Consider the following 27524-nt stretch of genomic DNA (forward strand, 5'->3'; position numbering starts at 1 on the left):
TTTTTTTTTTTTTTGTAAAGATCATAGTTAATTAGTTATCATATGAGTAGTCTTTTATATTGAAAATATATTGTCCCTAACAAAATAAAAGTATATTGTCTTGACTCTTTAAGAAATTTAATATATGTAGAATTCACACTAGCTGTAAGATGTAAACCATTTTCTAAAACGATACTATTAACCACATGTAAACCAGTTTTGAGCCGAATAACAAAAATCGATTAGAAACAGCTAAAATCAAAACCAGATGAAAACGATTCTGATTCACCTTATTCCTATCCAGTATAGTTTTGGTTTCACCTTATCAAAATGTAAACCGAACTAAAACCGAACCAGATAACCAAAATCACACCGTTTGACACCCCTAGGCATTAGGTTTGTGGTTTAGGGATCAACTCTTGTCACACCCTCCCTCCCTCCCTCCCTCCCCTCTTGTGTGTGTGAGTAAAGTCCCCTTGGGTAATTCCTTCAAAAAAAAAAAAAAAAATTGTTCCAGAACAAGTGAAGAGAGTTTTGTGAGCCCAAGGCTTAGTAGACATGTATGAAAATGTCCATCTGGGCTGAGAAATTAACATGTTTTAAATAGAGTCAAGCCCAAGGCCCATCCTGATGGACCGGTCGGAGTTGCACCCCTCAATTGGGCCACAAAATGTCATCCTTGATGGCTGGCTCGTGCATATTGCCCGAATCGTGTTGGGACATCAACCTAGAAGAATCTGAGTTTTAAGGCAATACAGGCCATTAATAACGGATCAAACCCGGATCCTCTCAAATCAGGAGATCGTTCAATGAGCTCTGCTTATGCGACACTTGGTAATGAGGAATAATGGTTGGGAAATCGCCTCACCAAAAATACACCCATCCACCCTACTTTACCTGACAACCAGACCCAGCCCAACCCGACTGCTATACCCTCTCCCTCTCATTTCCTTCATCTTCCTCCAATGGTGCATTTGTGGATAGATGATATGTACATTAGGATCATTGGATAGAAAGAACATGATCTAGATTAGACACATCAAATTTCAATGTCTAATTCAATTGAAAGGTTGTCCCACATCTCCATCAATGCCACGCGCTAGTTTACGTGACATAGGCGGTGTGCCGATCCTTCTCCCTTTTATCATATATTCCAGTCTAATTGCTAATGAAGTACCCATCACCTCTTACCAAAAAAAACAAAAAGTCCCAATCACATGTGTTGGCACACATCTTGTGTACAGATATTTCACGTGTGTTCTAGACATTACTGTGCACTCTTCTAATTCTGGGTGGGAACAAACAATTTAGATTAATATTAAATAACTCAAATTTCTCTTGTCATTTTTAAAATAACTCAAATTTCTCATATGATTTTTGAAAACGTCGCCTTCCATGGTTATCATGGATTACTACCTTTTTTATAACAAATTGTTTCCCCACCTTTTTAGATTGATTTTGAGTAATTTTTGAGAAATTATTTCCATATTGTCCAATTCATAACAAGATCACAACGGTTGATTCGACCCATGAATCCATGATTAAAATCCCCCCTCTTATAGACTATAATCTTATTACTAATCTTGTGTGCAAAATTATATATATTTTTTTAATTTAATGATTTTGAACGAGACTCTTTGATTAAGGAAATTCATTAGAAACACCCTTATTTCTCTCTCCACCCCTAAAAATATCTTCTTCTCCAGTTCTCTCTAATTTATAAGTAGTTGCATCTCATGCATATTATCTTTATTCATAAATTGTATTTTTTAAAATTTATTAAATCATTCCCTAAGTTTATTTTTATTTAACTTATTCCCATGCATTCCACAAGTTTTCTGCCTGGTATGGGGCAACTTCACATTTCTAGACACCCTAACATAGCATAGGGATCATCGTCTATCACATTCATTTTTAGGGTTTCGTTGTATATCTTCTTATTTCTAGAAAGGCTTGGCTGGTGACCAAATAACAATCCAAATCAAATATCATCACTCTTTTTATCTAGATGAGATAGCCATGAAAATTTAATAATTCAAGCACTTCCTCGTACTTATATTGGTGTTTCACGTGCAATTAGGTGGTGACATGTGTTTTATCTACTATCATTAAGAGTGCATGAAAAAACATTTATGAAAGCATGCATAAAGGACACATTTCATCAACCAACTGTACCAAACATAGGCAAGAGTAGGTGACTCAGGTTCTAGAAATTAGCTCTAAACAAAAAGGAGAAGGGGGATTTTTTTTTCTTCTTTTGATGTAAGTTTGAGTGTCAATAAACTAGGTAAGAGCCACTGAGAGATCACATAGGGACCTTCAAGGGGGTTAGAAAAGACCAACTAAGAACCAGCAAAAGCGGGCCCACTGGGCCACACTTATTTCAATACTATCACTATTTACTATTACTGTTTTTCAAGAAAGTGAAGGTTAGGAGGGTTGCAACAACTTTCCCTAGACTAATGCCAAAACCTAATTGCCTAGTAGCCTACCACTAGGCGAGACGGATCCCTGAAAAGAGAGAGATTAGTTCATTGGGTGTTGGATATAATGATGGAAGCCTTTCCAACCCAAAGGCCAACCAAGTGCAACAAATGTTTGCCATGTGGTAAAATGGATGGGCTATATGTAAAAAAAGGAAAATTATATTTCACTATATCTAGAGAAGTATCTCATTTCACTATTTGTTCATATAGCAATATATGGATGCATCCCGAATTTTTGAAATATGGCCAGTTTCTTCTTATATCCATCCGGTGGTTAGATTTTATTCTTCTTCTTTTTTTTTTTCTTTAAGATAGGGTGAATGAAAATTTTCATTCAAATAAAAACAAAACAGTGGGGGATCAATCATCACATACTTACAAAAAGGTTTAGTGCTAACCTTAGAGACTAGTTGATAAAGACATGAAAGATTGTTTTAGCTATAAATCTCTTGGGTTTACTTGAAAATATTATTCATGGTAGTATGGGAGGTAATAGGCCTACCATATTTGATATGTGTGGTTTCGAACTGTCCAAATGAAGTAGCAGGTGATAGCAAAAATTGAAATTCGGTAGTTCAAATCATATTTGGTTTAGATTTGATTGAGAGAAAAGGTTCTCCAGTAGTTAGATTTCATATCAATTCACGAGGCTTGGATTAAAATTCAAATGGTCCGTGCCCAGCCTACCAAAATGTTAATAGAGTTAAATAAAATACTTTGTGAATGTGTACTCTATTTATATTACATATAGAAAACTCCCATTAATAGAATGTCATACATACAAGTAGGTGATTCATTCTTCCTATAAATAGAAGTATGCATATGGCCACTTACGGGTAGGTGATTCCAAGGGTGTCAATGGATTGGGCTGATTCAGTTTCGATCTGTTATTAGGCCAGCTCAAAACCAAACCATTAATAAGTTACGTTTCAGTCAAATTTAATTTGGTTTGGTTTCTTATTGAATTTTTATTATTGGTTTGTAATTGGGCTACTATTAAGTTAGATCTAGTCTGGTTTTCATTTTACACATATACATAAGGAAATCAGTAGAAAAATTGGGGGTTCTTTTGTGTTTTAGATTTCTTATCGAGCTACTATCGGTCTAATCTCGGTTTTTATTGGGTTCAGTCCGATTTTCATTCTCATTGTGCATTCAGTCAATATAATTTGGTTTTGATTTCTGCCAGTTCCAAAAATCTAAACTCAAAATCAAACCAATAATGGTTCAACTCAATTGATCTGCATTGGACCGATAGGTCGGTTCGACCGATTCGGTCTGAACTTTAACAACACCCTTAGGTTATTCATACTAAAATATAACGGTCAACGAAGAGAGAGAAACAAAACTATACGTGGAAGCTGTGGTGTGTATAAAACCCATGCTCACTAGGAGGTCTCGAGTTCGAGTCTCCTAGCTGTTACCTACTTCCCTCCCTACCTATCAAAAAAAAAAAAAAAAAAAAAAAGGGCGTCCAACACCAAAGTCCAACCCAACGTGCTCTCAACTCTCAAAGCTCCACCATTTGCCGTCCGATTGGAATAAGATCTTTCGCTCAATTTCCAATTTTAACCTTACCGATATCCCTTATTTATATGTCAAACAAGATCAAACCTCCTTCTTGTCTCTCAGTTAAGTCAACCATCGTTTCGCGGGAACTCCTTTCCCGTCAAATGGAGAAATACCATAGCAGTCGCCGGAAAATCGCCGAAGATGGGAATGGGATACATCGCTCTCCCCAATTGTTACGAACCACAAGCACATCATTGCCGGAGATTCCTCCTTTAAAGTTAAATTCCGGCAGAAAATCCGTCGCCCTGCCGAATTCCGCCACCAGAATTAGAATCAGTAGCAGTAGCAGAAGCAGTAGCACCAGCAGAGGTAGTGAAGAGAACAGAAATCCATCAGCCACTATAATTCCAGCAATCATCAAGAAGCCTCAAGCTGATCATAAGCTCATGATCAATATTCCGGTCCGGAACTTGCAGAGTCACCGGAGTCCCGACGTAGTGAAATTCGTAGAGAAAGTGAAACCAAAGAGGCCAGGATCAGTTTCTCCCTCGGCCTGGGCGTTATCTCCTGGAAGGTCATCGTCTTCTATTTTTCCGGTGCCGGAATCTCCGGATAATAATTCCGGTCGAACAGCAACAACAACAACGAAACAGAGCTCACAGAGCTCCAGAAGTGTCAGTAGCGTATTGAATTATTTCCGACAGAAGAAGGCTTCTTCAGTCCAAGAGGAAGCGTTCCATCAATTAAGAATTATGCATACGAGATTGCTACAATGGAGATTCGCGAATGCGAGAGCTCAATCCACTTTAGCCGCTACGAAGCATTTTGCAGAGGTAGGCAAAGAAAGGCCATTTTTTTGGAGTTGTGCTAGCACGACCGGTGGGAGGACGAAAATTCCATCCTTTCCTCTCATCTGCATGATTGTTAATTTGTTATTATTATTATTATTATTTTTCTCAAAAGACAAGCTTGTATGATATAATTATCACCTATGCTTCGTTGAAGGATGGAAATTTTATCCTTCCACCTGTCATTTAGGCTGTGTTTCTGTTCCAAAATAGTATTTCTAGATTAGAAATATTTTTTGTGTTTCTAGTAATTTGGAATACTTTTATATCAACAAACATTATATGATAAAACCCCGGGGATCTACTAAAAAAAAATAGAAACATGTATAGAATGCATATTAACATGAGTATACTTTTTATTCTGTGGTGGTGATGGTGCTGAGTCTGCTGATAGTGGCAATGGGGATGGTGGTGGAGAATCAAGATTCGAGACTTATATAAGTTGGGTCTTTTTTATTGACCAACTTTGTTTTGGTTGTTCAAAAATCACTTCCAATGTGTTTCTCATATGACCAAGATTTTTTTTTTTTTTTTTTTTAAATATTTTTTTTTTTTTACTTGTTAAAAAATTGCATGGAACATAAGAGGATGATTGGCTGTGGCCTAATAGAAGACTGGTTTGAATTTTTGGCAGGATAGGATATTTAAGGTTTGGTTAAGGATCTACCATCTGCGCAATTCCATTCTAGAAAAGAGGCTTCAGATTCAGAAACTCAAACATGAGATGAAGATAATTCAAATTATTAATCCTCAAGTTTGCATTCTTAGCGAATGGGAAAAGATTGAGAAGAAAAATTCAGAAGCAGTAGCAAGAATTGGGAGAAAATTGTCTGCATCATCAACTGCACTTCCCTTGATAAATGGTGCCAAGGTAAAGATTAGGGAACAAAAAACTGTTGTTAGCCTACATTAGAACACCTCCAATGAACTATTTTATCTAATTTTCATTTTTCTTTTTTGACCATTTAATGGGCAAAAGGCTGATACAGATTCAATTCAGAATGCAATGCTCACAGCCATAGGTGTCATGGAGAGTATTGAAGGAACAATTATGAAGTTCATCTCAAAGGTTGGATTATGTAATTTTCTTATTGTATCTTTGTAATAGAGTCATTTCATATAATTCTTATTTTGTAAGATTTCCCATTTATATATATAAATATATATAATATATTTTCTCTTTTTTTCTTTGCAGGTTGAGGAAACAGGTTCATTAGCTTCAGAGCTAGTCAATACTATAGAACAAGAGAAGAAAGGTTTAGAAGAATTGAGGAAGGAAATCACTGTTGTTGCATCACTTGAGGTGAGTTTTGTTGGAAGTTCCAGTATATTTAAGTTGTTATGAATTAAATTATATTGTTCTTAGGTCTTGATGTTTCAAATGCATGGTTTTCTTGATCATTTATCCTTCATTTCTTTTACCAAAGTAAATAAATCCTTACGATGTTTTTGTTTGTGAAAACTGCGTCAAGACGCTAGATCAGTCATTCCTACTTTGAGGCATCCGAGGTTTTGATGTTTTAGATTAGTCTATATATGGACATGATTAATCTTGTAGTATCCCATATGAGTACATGAAAAGGGTTACCCAAAATGGTATTTATCTTCTAATTCTTGTTTCCGATTGTATCAAGACATACTTCTTTGGCTCAACTCCTGGCATCCCTAAGGTCATTCTCTCCCATTTTGGTGATAGGATTAGATACAACGCTAGTCCTCATTTGTCCCCTGATCTTGTTGATGTTTGGGTTGTCCTTCTAAACCACCCTGAAGGGCCAAGGGTATCCGACATCTTCTTCAATGAACCTTGAATCCTTCTAGTAGATTGTCTGGTCATATGTGATCTAGTCTAAGGGTTTCATCCCTAAGCGTAGTTTTATTGTCTAGAGAGCTCTCACCTCTACCCTCCCTACTTAGGCTTTCCTTCAATAGAGGTTCATTTCTATCCCAAATGCTAATCACATGTTCTTCCCTTGCCATTCAAGAACATTTGAAAGGGCATTCTTGCCAAATGCTGGCCCACCCCAGGAAAATCCACCCATTTTTCAAGGGAACGGGTCTAGGTCCTTGCCTCTTTTAGAGGTAAGTGAATCTGTGATGTCATGGGAGGTTAGCTTTCTGTGCTATGATTTACCATGTATGGTCAGAAAGAAACAAGAGGAGATGGTCCAACTCTTCTCACACATTTCAGCAGATTTGGTACTCCATTGTCTTTTAAGTTCCGCCAAAAGGTTAACTCACTAAATCAACTAAATCTCCTTCCAATCTCTCTGTCCCTTTCTCTTTTTAGGTTAACCCACTAAACCATTCCCTTAATTGTAGGGAACCATTAATTGCCATTGAATTAGCCAATCTACTTCCTTTTAGGTGCTTTACATATATCTTTTTCCTTTTTGTAAATCATTTCCATTAGATGCTTTAATATCACTTAATGAATCATATCTTCAAGCTTTAATTGTAATCTTATATGCACAGGCAGAAGAAAAAAGCCTTACGGCACACACTATTCAAGGAGCTACACAGAAGATGGTAGGTAGAAACCATTTGTTATCTTCAAACAAATTGACAGCTGCTTGGTACAGGAACGTTAAAGAGAAGGCAATTCCTCAGCAAAAGTATAGAAAGGGGCACTTCCTTCGATTATACTTATCAAATGTACAATCCAAAGATAACTTGGGACAAGAATCTTAAGAGTTACTAGGACTTGTATATTACATATATATCACATAATACCAAAAACAACTAAAGGTTTTTGTGAACTTTTCTCTACACTCCATTGTATTAGCCATTTTTGTTTCCCAACCATGGGATTAGATCTATTGCATGAGCTTATCATTTCAAGTTTATGACACCAAGCAACATTTAATTATCTTTCTGAACAATCGATAAACGCAAGTATATCTCCTGAATCCAACGATATAGTATGAATGTTACAACTTGGTGGACAAGTAGTCAAATAGCCTCTCAACATTCTCAAGGTAAGGCTGCGTAGTTCTCCCCTCTCCCCCGACCGGACCTTGCACATATGGAAGTCTCGTACACCGGGTACAATGCGAACAAAAGTTCTAAGGAACCTTAAGGATATAAAAAGATCACGATTTCGAAACTCAAGTAGTTCATTAATGTTGTAAATGGCTTTGACCATTTTTCTTGAGGCAAGAAGCTGAATATTTTGCCCTACAAACTACAAACCTCCTCTATAACATGCATGATGTAAACCTAATCGTGGAAAACCAAAAATTCCAAAAAAATCACTGTGGTGCCTGAGGTAGCAAGTCGGCGGTGACCATCAATTAAGAAGGCTCTAGAATCATATGATCAAGAATTATGTTGAACAATCCATGAAATATCACTTGGAGGTCCAACTAACCTAAAAACTTAAATTATTGGTGGAGATAGCTCAAAAATATATAAAGACATCTAAGATCTTAGATAACTGATGTGCAACTGTAAATTCTATGGTTACTCTATAATTCCCAACATCTCAATTGCTTATAGTCGGCTTAAATGAACTTTATCTTGAGCCATAGGCATCTCTGTACCATGAGGAACAAAATTAATTGAATAATTTTTCGGAGAAAAGAAAGCAGCCGCCCCACTCCTACGATATAAAAAATCTCATTAATGTTGATACCTGACATATGCTCTCACTAAGCCTAATTATTTCTAACCATCTGCAACGGTTCACCTACCAGTATGAGTTCACATTGGAGAGCAGTGAGAAATACAAAACAATATAAATTGTCAAAAATACCAGAATATTTCTACCTTCTGGAGTCTAGACTAGTTGTAGTTCCACCACAGTGAGGAGGCTTCAATAAATGCCACATGTATCGTATGACAGACTTGGATCCGGATCCTCTCCAATGACTATCCCTCCATTTAGATACAGGCATACAACCCAACATCTAATGACATGCAACCCCAAGCGTACTTGTGTCTGATTGGAGGGAGAATCATTAGAAAGGATCCAATTTGACAGACCTTATATTGAAATAATCTGAGCGTGATGCAGATTCTCCGAGGATTGACTCAACGAAGATATGGCACACCCAAATAAATGTAGAATCATCAACCTGATTCTGGCACAATCAAATCTCAACGCAGCCTAGTAGCTGTCCCCAGTCAGTCTGGCACTGTTATCCCAAGTTAAGCAGGCCAATAGAATTATGTAGCATATAGAAGGAAGACCAGTAAGGTACAGGAAATAATACTTTCAAATGCCCTTAAAACAAGAATTTAATTGGAGGGACAGAAAGCATCCATCACCAGTGTTGGCAGTTAGAAACTTTCATCAAATGAAATTCAAGCACACATAAGAATTCTCAAAACCTGAATACCATCAGTTAAATATACAGTATGATCTACATCTACATTCTTTTTTCCTATACAATCCTGGGCATGAGAGTTTATTTTGGGCTTTCAGGTTTTCTTTGGAGATACCAAGCCACCCTGCTATTTATGGTTTAGTAATGGTATGTGATATTATGCCAATACACTGACCAATATATACATTTTTTCCTTTCTAGTGTAAGGGAGAATGTTAAAGAGTGCAGTAGTCTTTTTGGCACATGTATATAACTAGCATCACTGGTAAGGTATACTTCTCTGGCGCAACCATGGGGGCGTCATAAAAAGGGCGTACCCAATGCATGATCCTCCCGCCATTGTGGGGTCTGGGGGGTCATAATACATTCAATCAATATCATAATGAGTTAAGGCATTTTGATCATGTCATCAGCACATTACTAAGAGGACATGCTGGAACTGTAATTTCCAAATCCGGCTCCTGGTATGAGGAAATGTCCAAGAGGATAGCTCCGTTAAGGTTGGGCTCTCGTTACCAAGCTCAAAAGAGAAAAAGTGTGTGTTGCAACAGGCTCATGCTCATTTCTTCCCTTGACAGCAATGGGATCTAGCTGCACAGATACTGGGACTTATGCCATGTCTCCAGGCAATGCAGTCCCCAGTCCATTACAAAAATTCAGCCAACATGTTCAGTCATATCTACACTTCATCCATAGCTCAACATCCATTTTCCCATTCCATCTTTAGACCAAGGAACCTGCTGCTTCTGGTCCAGAAGGGAATCCCTTTAGACACACGATAAGTCATGTTTTGTTCCATTCAGAACCCGAAAAATCGACCCAAAACCTGACTTTGACGAAGTCCTGTAACATTCAAGAGCAGCATTAATTACCACATGAAATTTGACCCAAATTATGGAAAATTTCTTTCCTTTTTTTTTTTTTTTTTGGCGGGGGAGGGCGTGGGGGGAGGGGGTACCAAAATGACTACATTCAGATCAATGGACAGAGGTATTATGGTGGCTAAATTTTAGCAACAAATTCTGGGGGCAGTAAAGACCTTCAATAGGGAGACATGTGCCATGTGCTGTGATTACAGTCAAATATTTAGACACCATCCCAGAAAAGGGGATTGGATAAGCCATGCAATCAGATAGAAAATCAGCATTCGCTCAACATGCCAAACTGCAATATGCTGGGAAGCCCCAACCATCCATTTTATCCCCTTAACAGCTTCTGATGTGGTCAACAAAGACTAGTGACTGCAGAAATGGTGCAATAGAAGGTGGAAAAGACAGGGTAGATGTGAAAATATCATCCCTCCCACCCTCAACACTCTCATAAATGTTCAGTCAGGCTTAGATTGAAAGGAAATTAGTCTCCTAGTCCTTTGATAAACAAAAATATCTATTTCTACGGTTTTAAGACTATGGACGTAATTTCATCCAATGCCGTAAACCATCTTATTCCTTTTGATAAAAAACCAAGCATCCAAAATAATATAGGTGACGGTAACAGAAAATGCACCTGGCTTCATAGTGATTAGGGTTCTGCGCTTACACCTCTGTCTTTCACAGCCAATGGGTCATTGGGCAAGTAAAGCCACATGTCAGATTTGTTGGCGGAAAGCTTGCCACTGTTCGTCTGCAGATTAAAAATTAAAATGTAATTCATATACATGTATAAATATAATATGATCCTCCCAAGTCTATCACAGTTTCCTATAGGAATTAGAGGTAGCAATTGGGTGGGTTCTGGTGGATAAGCTACAATTTCTCCGGCTACATACCCAGCCCAAACTTGTTTACTCTATGATTGGGAGGGTTCATGTGCCCAAGCAGAAAATCCAAAAACTATGAAGATAATTTATAGTAATTCCATTTAAATGTAATAAAAAATGTTAATTGACCAGGTTTGGATGCGCATTGTCAGGGAGAGGCCATATTAGTCAGTAGGTTCCAGGACACACCCAAAACCAGCTGATTTAATAATTCAGCCTAGCAGGCAGAATCCAACGAAGCATTTTATTAGTCAGACTGTTTTCCTGCTGATCAGCAGAGCCATGGCCTCAAGTATTGGTATGAGATCAGCTAGGCAGACCAACATCCTTAGTAGTATAGGGGTACCTAGAGTAAGGCCTAGTTATTTTTCATTCCCCATTTTGGATCAGCCAGGATCGATCAGAGTGGATGAATCCAGATCAGCTGATACTAATCCAATCCTGGATCCTGATATTTGCAGTCTTGGTTAAAATCTTAAAGTGAGCAGCTCAGCACAGGACAGTAAGGCTGGGCCACGGATTTCTACTCCTAGTTGGAAACCTACCAAATTCAAGCTTGTGCAACCCCCAAAGGACAACATTTGATAATCCAACACAGAAAGCAAAAACACCTCCGAGACCAAAATATCAAGGTCTTCCTTCTTCAGTTAAAATATTATGATTGAGGGTGGTGTCTGAAAGTCACTAGAAACTCCACAGATATTAAAGAGAATCATATTACTTAATGTGATCCCACCAATTGTAAAATACTGTGTCAACTTTAGCTTTAGCTTTAGGGCGTATTAAGGTGACAAAGAGAACACACCAGATTAGATTTCTTTGAGCTGATCAAAACTCCCTACACATGATGAATACTTGGGACAATTTTTGGAAGTAATTTATACGATGGCCTTGCACTTGGATCACCATTATTTGGGAGAGATGTAAGCTCATTCTCCAGGGTAGAATAAGCATCTGCAAATGCCTGCACCATGCAGTGCAAAAATATTGAGAAACATAAACAAACAACCAGAGACTTAAATAACTCAAATTAGTTATTTGATTTTCTTCCTTTTATTTTTTATCTGGTGCAACAGTTATTATTATTCATGACTCCTTCAAAATGGCTGGTTGACCAACTCTGATGGATCAAATCCTATTGACAGAGTTTCCAAACAGAATATTATGAGAATCAAAATAAAGGCTGACCTTGATACATTGATGTATGCGAAAGCAATTCCTCCCTACATTATTTGTTGGGAAAAGGGGATCATCGATGTGAATTGGATCAATGCTGCAAAATTCAGTTGTAAATCCCTCAAACATTACATAAAAGAAGAACATAGAGAGACCAGTTTAATGGAAAACAAGTTCGAGCAAATAAAACAAGAAGCCATTACCTATGTCCTCTTTCCCTGTTAACATAAACCCCATTTCCTTGGATAGAAATACGCATTTGCCGTGGATCAAAAAGATTCCTAAAGAAATTACATGTTGGTCATAAGTAATTATAGTGAGAGATGTCACCAAAATGATAGCCAACAATATAAAGCAACATACTGACACTGGCATGAGATCTAATTATCAATGTTTCAGCAATCTACAACTTTGATGCTAGTACTCCACAATACCACTTATGCACCAGACAAAATGGTATCATATGAAACCATCTTTCAACTCAGTATCTTAAAATACAGGCCTATACACAACAATAAGGCCCCAATATTTGAGAGTTCCATGGTTTCCTCTTCCTGTGGTACTATTCCTTTGCAACAAAGATGCCTATTGGTCCATATTGACAGATAAATACTAAATAAAAAGAATGATTTGTCAAAACCATCTGACTATATTATTCATCAAATAAAACCTGACTAGGCTAAAGCATGTTGAAACACTCAAATAAAACTATTAGACTTACCCAAAGAAGTAAAGAAAATCCATCAAAAGGCTTCCAAGGTTCTGCATAAACGTATAACAGAGGTAACACAAAATAAGTTGGTTATGGAATTCACTAAAAGAGGCATAGAAAATGAGGTGGGAAGAGAACAGAAAGGCAGGAGGAACATCTCCATTGCATAAATGAAAACTAGCCCACAAAATATGATCATCTTATCTATATTTGGGTTGAGACTTGCTATACACATTCTACCAATGCTTACATAAAGAGTAGACCAAAAAGTCTTGAAGTATGAAAATGACAACTAGGTGTTCATAGGTAAATATGCAGAGTCGTCAGATATTATTCACATAATTAATGTGTGGATGCATACATAAGCACAATGGCAGTGATGATGATGATTTTTTTGTGTGCATGTGGAAGAGATCCCTGAAACATTACCATAAGAAACAATAAAAATAAAAATCATACAGGAAAGGGTTTGTGAGAAGTGATGAATATGTGCATGCATATATAAGCACAATGACAAGGACAATGATGTTGGGGTACGCTGTCTTGTATTCCATCACTTGCATAAGTGGGCTGATTCCAAAGGGCTGTCAGAAATTTTTTTGGGGCTATATGTGTATTTCAGTAAATTACTTGTATAGGGTTTGGCTGTATATTTGTAGCGAGGGTTCTCTCTCTGTAAGCACTCTGAGAGAGATGTGACTTGTGAGGACATGTAGAGGTATCCCTATTCTCCATTGATAGTGAAGCAGATCTCATTTCACCACGGAAGTAGGCAATCTTGCCAAACCACAGAAATCCATGTGTGCGATTGTGTGATGGTTTATGATTTCCATTCTTTTTTGCATCGTTTTAGGTTCTTGTTTTCTCCACACATGATGATTATTTATTTATTTGCCAGAAGAGGAGTTGTTTGATTTCAGAGCAATCAATTTTTATGCTGACAAAAAATTACCAGTTCATGAAGCTTTTATACTTGGAGAGCACCTCTTCAAAATAAGTCACCTAGGCATGGAATAATATGAGGAAACAAGGGTGCAGCTAAGACAATCAATGTGAAAAGGCAGGAGTTTTACTCCAAACTCATCTATCATCCTTAGTTCTGTTGGGCCCTAGTGTTTAAACAACAAAAGGTGAAGTTCATGTACTTATTGATTTTTGTATATCTCAATCTTCACCAGAGATTTCTTGAGCTTAAGGCAACTACACAAAATCTCTGTCGCATCAACTCCTCAGAACTGTCATCACTAACAACCATAAGGACATAAACCTGTCTAATTGAGAACAGCTCCCAAGCGAGGTATTCACAGTTAGAAGTTTGCATTCAAATAGTATGATAAAATCTTGAATTCAATGACAATAGCATGATGTAGTGTCACAGTCACCTGATAAAACAAATAGGGACATAACCTAGTGCAAGTCCCACCTTAGCAGGTTTTCGGAAGGGTGGATTCAAAACAATCCTAACCTTCCACATATTTTGCAAAAAGTAGCCACTCTCTAAACTCAGACCCACATCTTCAAACTGGAAGCCCAAGCTTTTAACTATCACACCAAGCAACACCCCAGTCCTTATAAGAGAAATTAATGTAATACTAAATTTGAATAGTCAAAACAGAACAAAAAATGAATCGAAATCCCAGAGAAAAAATAACCAGATTAGGGAGAAGTAGCATAAATCAAAATTAGTTGGTCATATGAACTTAAAACTCAGGATGAGTTCTGTGTTCAGGGTATAGAGAACTTGCTGAAAATATCAAATTGATCCACAGGTTGTTATGAAGCAATCCTAGTGATACTCGGAGAGGGATAACAGTAACAACTATACTAGGCTGGGACAAACCCCCACCCCGTGACTTATATCTTAGCAATCCCCCTCAAGCTGAAGTGTACATATATCAAAAGAAAGCTCCAGCTTGGACTAAGAAGATTAGAAAATCAAACGCAACACCAATTTTGAGTAGTAACTGTAGATGCAAGTGAGCATGAGAGAACTCCAATCAACCATCCTAAAAACAGCAACAATATCAGCTCAAGCACATCAATCATCAGCAGCATCAATAAATAAAAAGAATGTCATGTTGAATAAAACCAAGCAGAACCATCAGCAATGAACAAAATAGGCGGTAGATAACACCAACCGCTATCCACAATATCATAGCAGCAACTGCAACATCAAAGGCTCTTCCCAAGGAAGGCAAGTAGTAGGCAGTCATCTCCACAAAGGAGAAACAAAAATAAGCATCCAACAGCTAGTAGTAAAAGCTCTTCTCAAAAGAAGGCAGGTAGTAGGTAGTAAGCTTCATAACAAAGACATGTAAAAGTGCAAATTGATGCACTTATGAGCCCCAAATAGAGGTCTCAGGCAGTAGGTAGTCAGCATCAGGTTGTTGGGGAACCAGACAGCATTAGGTTGCTGTGAACCAGACAACATAAGGTTGTTGTAGACCATTGTTTCCGAAATCCGAATACATTCATCTTCAAAAGATAGAACTGTTGCTGACGACACAAGCAGATACATAATAACAAATATTCAACTAAAATAATCTTGAGCAAATAATAATCTTCAATCACAGAAAAATTGAGCTGGGAAGATAATAACTTCAATCAAGTAGATAAGAACACCAATCTTCCCCTCACATGTAGCATTACGCATGGACAAATAATTTTCAATAATCAGCATATCAAAGAATAAGCATCACAAAGAATCCCATAATCAAGAGCATCATAATAAATAATTTCCAACTCCCCTTCATGGCAGCAAAGCTAAACAGACATTCTCCAACCACCATGACATGCCAATACCAATGTGCCAAAAAATTGCAAATTCCATTATTGATGTGATCTGAGGCCCACCAAAGCAATAATATGGCACATATATATGCCCAAAGGCAATGCTGTAATTACTTCATGCAATCTCCAATTGTTGCGAAACTCGGGCCAAAATATCCAATTGGGTTCAGTATGGACCCACCCAAGTACACAATAGGCAATAGCAAGGGTTAATGGCAGAACTGTAATTAACTAGAATATCTAAGGGAATAATTGGTAGGTAAAATATAAGGAACGGTAGAATTGTAAATATCTCAAGGTTGAAAAGAGGATGGCATAGCTGTAATTAATTTTAAATCCCATTAGAAGCACTATCCAATGCCAAAGGGGTAAACTGGGAATGAGTTATAAAAAAAAAAAAGGAGAATAGTGGATAAAGGAAGATGATAGGGTTAAAAGGGAAAACTCAAATAAAAGAAGTTTTGATGCCTTAAAATAAGGTAACGTGTGGGAGTAATGATGACATGTGGGGGTAATTTTAGAAACATAAATAATGATTAAGGAATAAATTCAATAAAACAAAAAAGGGAAGTCGTGGGGCAAGGGGAGTCATTCCCAACTTCCAGACAGCAAACCAAAAAGGAGTGGGCCAATAACCAAGGGGGGAAGCAGCAACAAATTAAAACAGTCGCAATCGAAGGATTAGGAAAGAGTTTGGCTTTAGCAAATTGACACCACGTTCAATCTTTTAATCCCCAAACCAGATGCGGAAATCAGAGCGGTGGTAATTTCACAGAGACAAGCCAAACTTTGAATGAGGAAAACCAAATTGGGTACAGACTAAACGAATGAAAACCCACGAATTGATGCAAACCAGAAAATCCATAGCAAAAAACTTGCGGTAGCAGACCCAGTTCAGCAGCAAGATTCATCAACCAATGTAGTGAAGCAGCAGAAGCAGTATATATGAACCTGATTCAGCAGCCACATCAAATTGATAGCAGGAACCCAGAAATCATGGACATTAGTCACATAACCCATCGACTGGCTGAACTGGAAGAGCAGCAGCGAGAGCAGAGACCCATCGAGCAACTCGCTATAGCAGTAAACACAAGTACAAACGGTAACATCATCCGTGCACAGTGGAGCAACATACAAAGGCTTATATCTATTCCGCAAAGTAGCAGCAAACCAACCAGCAACCTAGAACCAATGAACAACTGATAATGGAAAGCAGCAAACTAACCAGATTTTTTTTTTCCAGGCAGGTAATAATCAAACACAGGAAACCCTAATCTTCTTCTTCTTCTTCAGAGCTCTGACACCATGTAACGAAAACTTACATTAACAAATTAGGACCAGTGGACTAGTGGAGGAAGAAGAGACTGTTGAGACTTGAGAAGAGTGTAGTCGACACCTCTATAGTCCCTCATTGTGTATTATTTATAATGTGAGTTTACAAAGTAGATTTCCTTCTTAGACAAGGAAAGAATTTCTAAACAGAATACAACTCAAGATACGTAGCTAAAATAGGAAACCTACTCTAAATAGGAAACCAAATAATGATAAAGCAACCTAGTCTAACTTGGAAAGGAAACAACTATACTAGGTTAGGACAAACCCCCAACCCGTGACTCATATCTTAACAACAAGGAATAGAACTGCACCAGCAGCAGCCTGAGTTTTTTTCTTTCTTTTTTTCCCCAGTAAAAATCGTGTCTATATAATGACCCCATGTTTCCTTGTATTGACAACATAATAGAGAGGTGGAGTTGGTTTAGGAAAACCCCTAGCCGATTCCACTTTACAACTCAACAATCCCTTTTAAAGTCCAACTTGAATAAATAGACTTTTAAAAGGATTGTGGACCTAACTTAAAGCAATAAAATAAAAGGCATAAACATCAACACATAAATTCGTCCACAGTTCAACGAGTTACAAGTCTGAACAAAAAAAAAAACAGATAAAATATAAAGAACTTCAAAACAGGGAAATAAAAGAACTAAACAACTAGGCCACACTAGGCTGGCCTTTCTTGGTCTTCCTCCTGCATATGTCTTCAATACTGCATCACAAATACACATCAAATTTTGGGCCCCCTGGATTCCCTTGGTTTTTGCTGTGGTTTTCACCTTTCTCATTCCTCCCCACCCCCCCCCCCCAAAAAAAAAACTCTGACAACAAATCTCCTTTTCTAGCATCGAGACCACAAAGCTGTCCTACACACATGCCTAGTAATTTTCTTTGTTTTCTTGCTAATTACTTCAGGTCCCTTTTGACTCCGTGGCTTCTTAGGATATGTTGTATGAAGTTGGAGAGACATGGAAGGAAAGATGGTGTTGAATAATGCATGGTTGTAATAATGGGTTTTAGGGGTTATATCCAAATGGACCCTTAAGCCCTCTTTAGGGACTTATTTCATTATAAATAAAGGAGGATTGTGCTCATTATTGCACAGGTCCATATTTCCCGAATTCTACATAGTATCAGAGCATGTCTGATCACCAAACCCCAAACCAAATTTCCCCATCTTCTTCCCTTAGCAATCCCCACCTGCGATTTTCACAGCCTGCTACCACCATCCGCTGCTGCTCCTTTTTGCACAACATCCACTTCCATTCCACCTGTGCTGCTGCCCTCCATAATTCAAGGCCTAACCTGCGACCTCTTTTCACCCTGCGCAATCCCACAAAAACCTGCAACTCCACAAAGAAACCTGTGATCTCCACCAAACCTACACAACACCCTATGATCTCCATAAACCACCACAAGAAACCTGCAATCTCCATAAAACACCACCATAACCCTTCAATCTCTCCAACAGCACCACAAAACCCTGTGCTTCCCATAAAACTCCACAAAAACCTTGCGATTTCCACAAAAGCACCAGAAACCTCCATCTCCATTCACATTCTTGAGCTCACACCTTCCTACACCAATATCTCCATCATCCTACTCAAAACCTTCTTGCCCCAAACCCAAAATCCATTGCGCAAAATTCTCTCCTTGTGCCATTCTCTTTCTTGCGCAGAAACCGTTCCTGCCCCAATTCCCACTCGCACTACAACTCCCTATCCTCCCTATCCTACCCCAACTCTAATCCCAAACCTAGTCCTAGTCTAACTCGACCTACCCCAATCCTACCATAATATCTAATCCTAATTATAAGTTTATAACCCAACTAGAACTAACCCCATTCCACCTTAACACCTAATCCTAGTCCTAAACCAACTAAACCTACCCATACCTATTTCTAATCCGACACCACCTAGCGCTAACCCAACCCCACCCCACCCTATCTCCCTATGCGCTAGCCTAACCACTTCACCCTACCGAAAAACCTAAACCTACCCTATTTTGCACCCCAAAATCTCTTTGTAAAGGGGGCGATTTTGTCTCTCATAGGCTCTCTCCCTCAGTGGTGAGTGTTCTCCCACTGGTGGTCGTTGTCGTGGCATCGTTTGTACCTCATATCTATGCTTGATTAGATCTGGCTTGGTCATCCTTTCTTGTGATTGCTTATTGAATCTTAACCAATGGCGTCTGAGGATTTTGGGACATCAGTAACTTAGGAAGGTGGGGGTCTTCCTCTGGTCATGACTATCCCCTGTTCCCTAGCACCATCAAGTTAGATGGGAGAAACTATCTGATTTGGTCTCGGTCTTACTACCTGTCAAGTGCTAGCGTGGTTATGTCGGGTTTCTCACAGGTGATTCAATACGCCCTCCTATTGCAGGTCCTGCTCAGGACAATTGTGACTCTGCCAACTGGATGGTAATGTCCTATCTTATTAATTCTATGTCCTCTTGATGTAGATCCACATTATGGAAGGAAATATGAGAGGAAGAAGGGTCCAACCTTAGTCCACCTAAGTGGCTAGGGTCCAACCAAGAAGCCAGCCGAACCCCTAGTTGGTCCACCTGAGTGGCTAAGTACAAATAAAGGCTAATTGGGCTCATCGGCTAGGGGAATAATTAGTAGTCGCTTTTAATTAATTAGTGGGCCATTGGGCCCATCGAGTTGAGTAAGTGGTATGTCGAGTCCAAATTGTCTTAGGATTCTATTTGTTTTCCACATAGGTTTATTATTCCTAGTCCAATTTTGAATTCCTAGTTGTAGTAGGAGTGACTAGTCCTATTGGGAAACTAGCTCCTAGTTGAAGTAGGAGTGTCTAGTCCTATTGGGAAACTAGCTCCTAGTAGTAGTTTGATTGCTATTCTGCCCTCTATAAATAGAGGAGCCTATGTACTCATAATGGGAGATTTGAATAAAGAATAATTGCAGTCAATTGCTTAGAACAGCCGGGATAGATGTGGGTGAGAAGCCCGGGCCGAGACAGCCGCTCCTCCCCCACTTTTCCCTTTGTTTCTTCTTGGTTAAAGCTTTCTATTTTATCCTAAAGTTACTGCTGTTGAAGTATACGATTGTTGTGAATATTCAGAAGTTCAGATCTGTCTAAGTTACAAACCAGATTTGATTCTCTCTCCTGAAGCCTGCGATTATTTCTCCTAGGTCAGAAAATCAAGAAAGCTTGTAACTTCACAACCAGCCGTCAGAATCCTCTCAACTTTGGGGGTTTTTGTACCCTCCCTAGGGACTATCTACGCCCACGAGTGCAGCTCAATCGGACTCCTACAGACCTGGCCGCACCTCTCTCTCTCCAGCTCTATAGCAAGTCTTTCTCTCTCATATCGGGTTGTGTTTTGGGCTGGTTTTGCTCCTATATGGATATTGTATCCTTGGGGGTTTATTTGAAGGTCTTATTTCTTTGTTTCCTGGTCTTATTTGTATTGTTTGGGGTTATAAATTGCTGGGGTAGTTTCTTATAATCTACTCCTGCATTAAGTGGTATCAGAGCTATGGCTCAGACAGAAGAACCCCAACCCACCCTTCAAGATGTGATGAAAGCAATCCAAGCCTTGTCTACGAGGTTGGATAGACATGACCAACAGTTGGCTGACCTAAAAGAGAGTACTGTTGCCCACTCTAACACCCAACCAACTGTTGCCCAAACTAATGTTCAACCTGCTATTAATTGCATTGGTAATGTTCCCAGAAGAGTCACTATGCAACCTAGAAGGAATGTCCCAGCTCAGAATGATGAGTATGATGAGTATGACAATCAACTTTATCAGCCTGACGATACGTACAAGGTCAAGTTAGAATTGAAAGAGTACAATGGGAGGCACGATCCCCTCTACTACCAGGACTAGGTAACTTCCTTTGATGACTACTTCCGATGGTACTATATGCTTGAAGAAAGGAAAGTTCAATTAGTTGTCACTAAGTTAATTGGTGGAGCTAAGGACTGGTGGAGGAATGAAGAGAATAGGTTGATCCGCAGTCGTCAAATGCCTCACAATTGGGAAGACTTGAAATTTATCCTTAATGATAGATTCTTGCCACCCACCTACCGACGTCGACTCTACGACATGCTGAATACTCTCAGGCAAGGTACTATGACTGTAGGAGATTATATTGATTGTTTTAATGAACTGCTTTCACGAACAGGTGCCCATAAAGAAGATGAAGAACTGCTCATATCCCGTTTCAAACTGGGGTTAAGGTATGATATTCGTGAGAAGCTTGGCGTGATCGAGATACCCTCCTTAAGCACTTGTTTTGACAAATCACTAGAAGCAAAGGATCTGATCAAAACAACCTCCAGAAGGTACATCCAGCCAACTGACAACAAAAAGCCTTATGTACCAACCAAACCCACTGGATTTCCTACCCGAGCTCCACAAGATACACAGGATAAGGGGAAGGCTCCAATGGGAAGGGAGAGTGGATCTGTGACATGCTACAGTTGTGGAAAGACTGGACACACGGCAAAATTCTGCCCTAAGTGGGGACGATCCAACTCTGTCATTAGTGCTATAGAATCCAATCCGGATTTACAAATCCACGAACCTCAGGATGACGATTGGACTGTTAATGTTGCAGTTGAAGGAGAGGAGGATGAACTTGAAGATGAGCTTACACCAGAGAATGATGATCCTCATGCTTATGTCAATGTGGTTGCAAGAATCCTAGTGTCTAAAACTAAGGGTGAAGACTGGAGGAGGCACAATATCTTCTACACCTTAATGTCTAGTGGACCTCACAAAGCTCAAGTGATTGTGGACAGTGGAAGTTGTGTGAATGCGGTATCTCAAGCCTTTGTCATTGACGGAAAGCTTAAGACTGAATCCCATCCACAACCATATAAGGTATCTCTTCTAGACAGCAACACCATGGCTGTAACTCAACGGTGTTCAGTCCCATTGAAGGTCTCAGATTATGAAGAAAGTGTATGGTGTGATGTCATCCCCATGGTCCTCACTGATGTACTACTTGGAAGGCCTTGGTTATATGACAACAATGTGCTAGTGGGAGGTACTAAGAACCAATGCATCTTCGATCACAAAGGAAAACCATTCATTCTAAACCCACTCCACATACCTCAGGTAAAAGACAAGTTAAGGGCTGCCCAACTAAGGAGACAACATGACTTAAAGAATGTTGCTAAAACCTCTTCCAAAACAACCACTAAGCAAAATAAGCAACCATACAAAGAAAATTTCAGCAAGAAGAACACTGTGGACAACAAGCTATGCGTGCTGCCCCATAGAGAATTCTTGACCCTTGGTGAAGAAACCGGCCTAATCATAGCTCTTGTTACCAAGGCTGCTGAACCAGTGATAGTGGTCAAACATCCCCCACAAATCACAGTTACTTGTTGATTTTTCAGATTTGGTGCCAGAGGAATTGCCTAATAAACTACCACCGATGAGGGATATTCAGCATGCCATTGACCTTGTGCCTGGGTCAGTACTCCCTAATCTGCCCACTTACCGTCTTAGTCCTACAGAGCATGCTGAGCTCAAGAGACAAGTGGATGATTTATTAAAGAAAGGGTTCTTGGTTGAGAGCATGAGTCCATGTGCAGTACCAGCCCTATTGACACCAAAGAAAGACGGATCATGGTGTATGTGCATTAACAGCCGGGCCATTAACAAAATCACGATAAAGTACAGATTTCCTATTCCTCGTTTGGATGATATGCTTGACATGTTGACAGGAGCCTCCATCTTTTCAAAGATTGATCTACGGAGTGGCTACCATCAAATTCGAATCCGTCCAAGGGATGAATGGAAAACAGCCTTCAAAACAAAAGAAGGCCTGTATGAGTGGAAGGTTATGCCTTTTGGCCTCACCAATGCACTTAGCACTTTCATGAGGGTGATGACACATGTACTACGACCCTTCATCAGCAAATTTCTCGTAGTGTACTTTGATGACATACTAATATACAGCAAAGCACAAAATGAACACTTGGAGCATCTGAGACGTGTCATGAGAGTACTACGGGCAGAAAAGTTATACATCAACTTGAAGAAATATTCCTTTATGCTGCCCAAGGTCATCTTCCTTGGTTTTATTGTGTTTTCACAAGGCATAGAAGCTGATCCGGAGAAGGTAAAAAGTGTCGTTGATTGGCCTATTCCAAAGACCTTGACCGAGGTTCGTAGCTTTCACGGTCTTGCTTCATTTTACCGACGATTCATTCGGAATTTCAGCGCCGTTGTAGCCCCAATTACAGAATGCACAAAAGGGAGAAAAGTCCCATTTCAGTGGACTCCGGCAGCCACTAAAGCTTTCAACTTGATCAAACAAAAGATGACAGAAGCACCAGTGCTTAGACTACCAATTTTGATCTTATGTTTGAAGTGGCTACTGATGCATCCCATGTTGGGATAGGAGGAGTGCTTATGCAAGAGGGCCATCCGATTGCCTTCTACAGTGAAAAGTTGAATGATGCAAAAAGAAGGTATTCTACCTATGATTTAGAACTCTATGCCATTGTTCAATTCCTCAAGCATTGGAGGCATTACTTAATTGGCAAAGAGTTTGTGCTCTATTCAGATCATGAAGCACTCAAATACTTGCACTCACAAAAGACCATTAGTGATCGGCACGCTAAATGGATCTCATACTTGCAAGGATACGTATTTGCTCTCAAGTACAAAGCTGGGAAGGAGAATCAAGTGGCTGATGCACTTAGTCGAAAGGTGATGATGATGAACACCTTCACAGTACAAAGTGCAGGAGTGGAACAGATTAAAGAGGAGTACATTAATGATGCTGATTTTTCAGAAGTATTCAACAACCTACAAGGAGGAGGACGGGATGACAAATTTGCTATACATGATGGGGTATCTTTTCAAAGGCACTCGCCTCTGCATCCCAAACACCTCTTTGAGACATCACTTGATTCGAGAGCTACATGGAGGAGGAATGGGTGGACACTTTGGCAAGGACAAAACATACTCCATGATGAAAGACTTATACTTTTGGCCTCAACTCTTAAAGGATGTGCAACATGTGATACAAAGATGCCGCACTTGTCAATTTGCTAAAGGAGAAAAGAAGAATACAGGATTGTACACACCGTTGCCCGTTCCACATGCACCTTGGCAAGACAAAAGCATGGATTTTGTCCTAGGCTTACCACCTACACGGGAAAGGTATGATTCCATATTTGTGGTAGTAGATCGTTTCTCCAAGATGGCACACTTTATCCCGTGTAAGAAGACTCTTGATGCAAGTCACTTGGCCAAACTCTTTTTCAAAGAGATAGTGCGCATACATGGTCTACCACAGACAATTGTTTCAGATAGGGATGTCAAGTTCATGAGCTACTTCTGAAAGACTCTATGGTTGAAAACAAATACTAAACTCAAGTTTTCCACTGCATTCCATCCTCAGACAGATGGACAGACGGAAGTGGTGAACAGAAGTCTTGGCACCTTACTCCGATGTCTACTCCGAGACTATGAAAAGACTTGGCCATCTATACTGGATATTGCTGAATTTGTCTATAATAGTTCCGTCAACCGCACCACAGGTCGTACACCATTTGAGATTGTCCTTGGACTGCAGCCTCAACGACCGGTTGACTTGGTACCTTTGCCACCTCAGGCCCGTATTAGTGTAGAAGCCGATGAGTTCCTAAGACACATCACGAAGGTACATGCTGATGTTCGTCGTCGCATCGCTGTTAGCAATGACGGATACCAAGCAACTTCCAATCGACATTGTCGCTACGTGGAATTTCAACCTAGTGATTTGGTAATGGTTCGAATTCCACCTGAGAGGTTTCCTCCTGGTACAGTGCACAAGCTCCATCCTCGGAACATGGGTCCCTACAAGGTCTTGAAGCGCATTGGCACTAATGCTTACATGCTAGAGCTACCTCCTACTCTGAAGATCAACAATGTCTTCAATGTAGCTGATCTGACGATATATTTGGGACACCATTCTGATGACGGTGACACTAAACACACCCTCAAACTTCCTCAATTTGCAAACCCTAAAGATGATGTCATCGAAGATGTTCTCAACAACAAGTTCACCACAGTTCGTGGGGGCAAAGGGTACTACTCCTTCCTCATTAAATGGAAAGGTCGACCACGAGAGGATTGTACTTGGATCCATGCCGATGACTTTCAACGCCTTGACACGGACCTCTATGAGCATTACATGTCCCTTACCCATTCATCGGAGTTGAATGATTCTAAGAAAGGGGGAGCTGATGTAGATCCACATTATGGAAGGAAATATGAGAGGAAGAAGGGTCCAGCCTTAGTCCACCTAAGTGGCTAGGGTCCAGCCAAAAAGCCAGCCGAACCCCTACTTGGTCCACCTGAGTGGCTAAGTACAAATAAGGGTCAATTGGGCCCATCGGCTAGGGGAATAATTAGTAGTTGCTTTTAATTAATTAGTGGGCCATTGGGCCCATCGAGTTGAGTAAGTGGTATGTCGAGTCCAAATTGTCTCAGGACTCTATTTGTTTTTCACATAGGTTTATTATTCCTAGTCCAATTTTGAATTCCTAGTTGTAGTAGGAGTGTCTAGTCCTATTGAAAAACTAGCTCCTAGTTGAAGTAGGAGTGTCTAGTCCTATTGGGAAACTAGCTCCTAGTAGTAGTTTGATTGCTATTCTGCCCTCTATAAATAAAGGAGCATATGTACTCATAATGGGAGATTTGAATAAAGAATAATTGCAGTCAATTGCTTAGAACAGCCGGGATAGATGTGGGTGAGAAGCCCAGGCCGAGACAGCCGCTCCTCCCCCACTTTTCCCTTTGTTTCTTCTTGGTTAAAGCTTTCTATTTTATCCTAAAGTTACTGTTGTTGAAGTATACGATTGTTGTGAATATTCAAAAGTTCATATCTATCCAAGTTACAAACCAGATTTGATTCTCTCTCCTGAAGCCTGCTATTATTTCTCCTAGGTCAGAAAATCAAGAAAGCTTGTAACTTCACAACCAGCCGTCAGAATCCTCTCAACTTTGGAGGTTTTTGTACCCTCCCTAGGGACTATCTACGCCCAAGAATGTAGCTCAATCGGACTCCTACAGACCTGGCCGCACCTCTCTCTCTCCAGCTCTATAGCAGGTCTTTCTCTCTCCTATCGGGTTGTGTTTTGTGCTGGTTTTGCTCCTATATGGGTATTGTATCCTTGGGGGTTTATTTGAAGGTCTTATTTCTTTGTTTCCTGGCCCTATTTGTATTGTTTGGGGTTATAAATTGCTGTGGTAGTTTCTTGTAATCTACTCCTGCATTACCTCTTCTGTTGCTCAAACATATCTGTTACTTGACTCTACTGCTAAGATCTGGAACGCCACTAAGGCCACCTATTCCCACGTGGGCAAGCGTGCCCAGTGTTTTGAACTGAGGAAGGTCCATTGGGCTACTTAATAAGAGCTTTCTGTGGCTATATTACTTTGATCTGCAGTGTATGTGGAATGAGGTTGATTATTATGAGAGTTATCAACCTATTTGTGAAACTAAAGTTGTTGGGTCTAAGAAGTGTGAGGAGCTCCGTGTTTATGATTTTCTGGTAGGTCTTAATGTGGAATATGATCAAATTAGGGCTAATGTGCTTAACTGTGATCCTTCACCCACCCTTGAGGAAGCCTATTCCATCATTCAGGCTAAAGAACAACATTGATCGAAGATGCTATAGCCTCTTTCTCAAGATCGATCCAATCTGATTTTTGCTACTGGTACAAGTTCCTGGACAACTACTTCATCCAATTCTGACAAACCAGTTGTCAAGTGTGACTGTTGTGGCAAGGAGCGTCACACTAGGGAAACTTGTTGGAAGCTTCATAGGCATCCCGCAAATACTCATGGGTGTAACCAAGGTTGTGGGAAGAACACCAAGGCAAATCAGTCTAAGATTACAGCCAACTCTGATTGCTCCACTACTACAGGTGCCTCCTTCTCTACTAACGAAATGGATATGCTTCATCGTATGTTGACTCATATGGGATCCTCTATCATTGCTACTACCTCCTCTATACCAACAAGGTAACAATCAATGCCTCCCACTCAGCTCACTCAAGTACTATATTTTGTAGCCATAGTGCTTCTGCAGCTTTCCAACCCTAGATAATTGACTCTGAGGCTACTGATCACATGACCGGTTTGCACACCTTTTTTTCTACCTATTCTCTCTCTTTAAGTAATACCAAAGTTCGTGTTGCTGATGGTTCCCTTTCACCTATTGTTGGATTGGGTTCCATTCAGTGCTTTCCTTCGTTGTCATTGTCTTTTGTGTTACATGTTCCTTCGGTTTTCTACTAATTTATTATCAATTGGTAGTATTACTAAAGATTTGAACCATAAAGTCACTTTCTTTCCTACTCGCTTTGTGTTTCAGGACTTGGTGATAGGGGCAACGATTGGCAATGGTAAAATGAGTGGTGGTCTCTATTACCCGGACACTAGTACCTCCTGAGCTCTACACACTTCATCTGATTTGGCACTCTTAAAACTTTTGGGTTGGCATCGTCGTCTAGGTCACCCCCATAGGGCACTTTATCTAGATTATTTCCAGCACCAGTTAGACATAGTACTATGGACTAGTTTATTTGTAGTGCGTGTGTTTTGGCAAAACAAACA

General features: G+C 39.6%; 2 protein-coding genes across 7 annotated transcripts in view; one reads left to right on the top strand and one right to left on the bottom strand.

Moving 5' to 3' along the window:
* The first annotated feature begins 4033 nt into the window (after positions 1-4033).
* On the top strand, positions 4034-7585 carry LOC122082890 (QWRF motif-containing protein 7-like). Its single transcript, XM_042650701.1, has 5 exons — positions 4034-4810; positions 5460-5696; positions 5805-5894; positions 6021-6128; positions 7301-7585. The coding sequence occupies exons 1-5, from the start codon at positions 4061-4063 to the stop codon at positions 7514-7516; spliced, it is 1401 nt and encodes a 466-aa protein (XP_042506635.1). The 5' UTR covers positions 4034-4060; the 3' UTR covers positions 7517-7585.
* A 1514-nt stretch (positions 7586-9099) lies between these two features.
* LOC122080793 overlaps positions 9100-27524 on the bottom strand; it is a 45700-nt gene continuing 27275 nt past the window's right edge. For 3 of the 6 annotated variants that reach the window (XM_042647644.1, XM_042647646.1, XM_042647647.1), the window contains exons 12-17: positions 12810-12850; positions 12292-12369; positions 12101-12185; positions 11718-11876; positions 10660-10776; positions 9100-9996 (exon numbers count right to left, since the gene is read on the bottom strand). In XM_042647644.1, the coding sequence (XP_042503578.1) occupies positions 11751-11876; positions 12101-12185; positions 12292-12369; positions 12810-12850 (330 nt within the window). In that variant the 3' untranslated portion in view covers positions 9100-9996; positions 10660-10776; positions 11718-11750. Of the gene's footprint in view, positions 9997-10659; positions 10777-11717; positions 11877-12100; positions 12186-12291; positions 12370-12809; positions 12851-27524 lie in introns of those variants that run through there. The other 3 variants (XM_042647645.1, XM_042647648.1, XM_042647649.1) reach the window with 3 other exon arrangements.

This window comes from Macadamia integrifolia, chromosome 6 (assembly GCF_013358625.1).
Source record: "Macadamia integrifolia cultivar HAES 741 chromosome 6, SCU_Mint_v3, whole genome shotgun sequence".
NCBI classification, from domain to species: domain Eukaryota; kingdom Viridiplantae; phylum Streptophyta; class Magnoliopsida; order Proteales; family Proteaceae; genus Macadamia; species Macadamia integrifolia.

Bases quoted from the DNA above. Each gene is read 5' to 3' on its own strand.
- LOC122082890 (XM_042650701.1), top strand. From the start codon at position 4,061: ATGTCAAACAAGATCAAACCTCCTTCTTGTCTCTCAGTTAAGTCAACC. The intron at 4,811-5,459 runs GTAGGCAAAGAA...AATTTTTGGCAG, and splicing joins CTACGAAGCATTTTGCAGAG to GATAGGATATTTAAGGTTTG. The intron at 6,129-7,300 runs GTGAGTTTTGTT...TTATATGCACAG, and splicing joins CTGTTGTTGCATCACTTGAG to GCAGAAGAAAAAAGCCTTAC.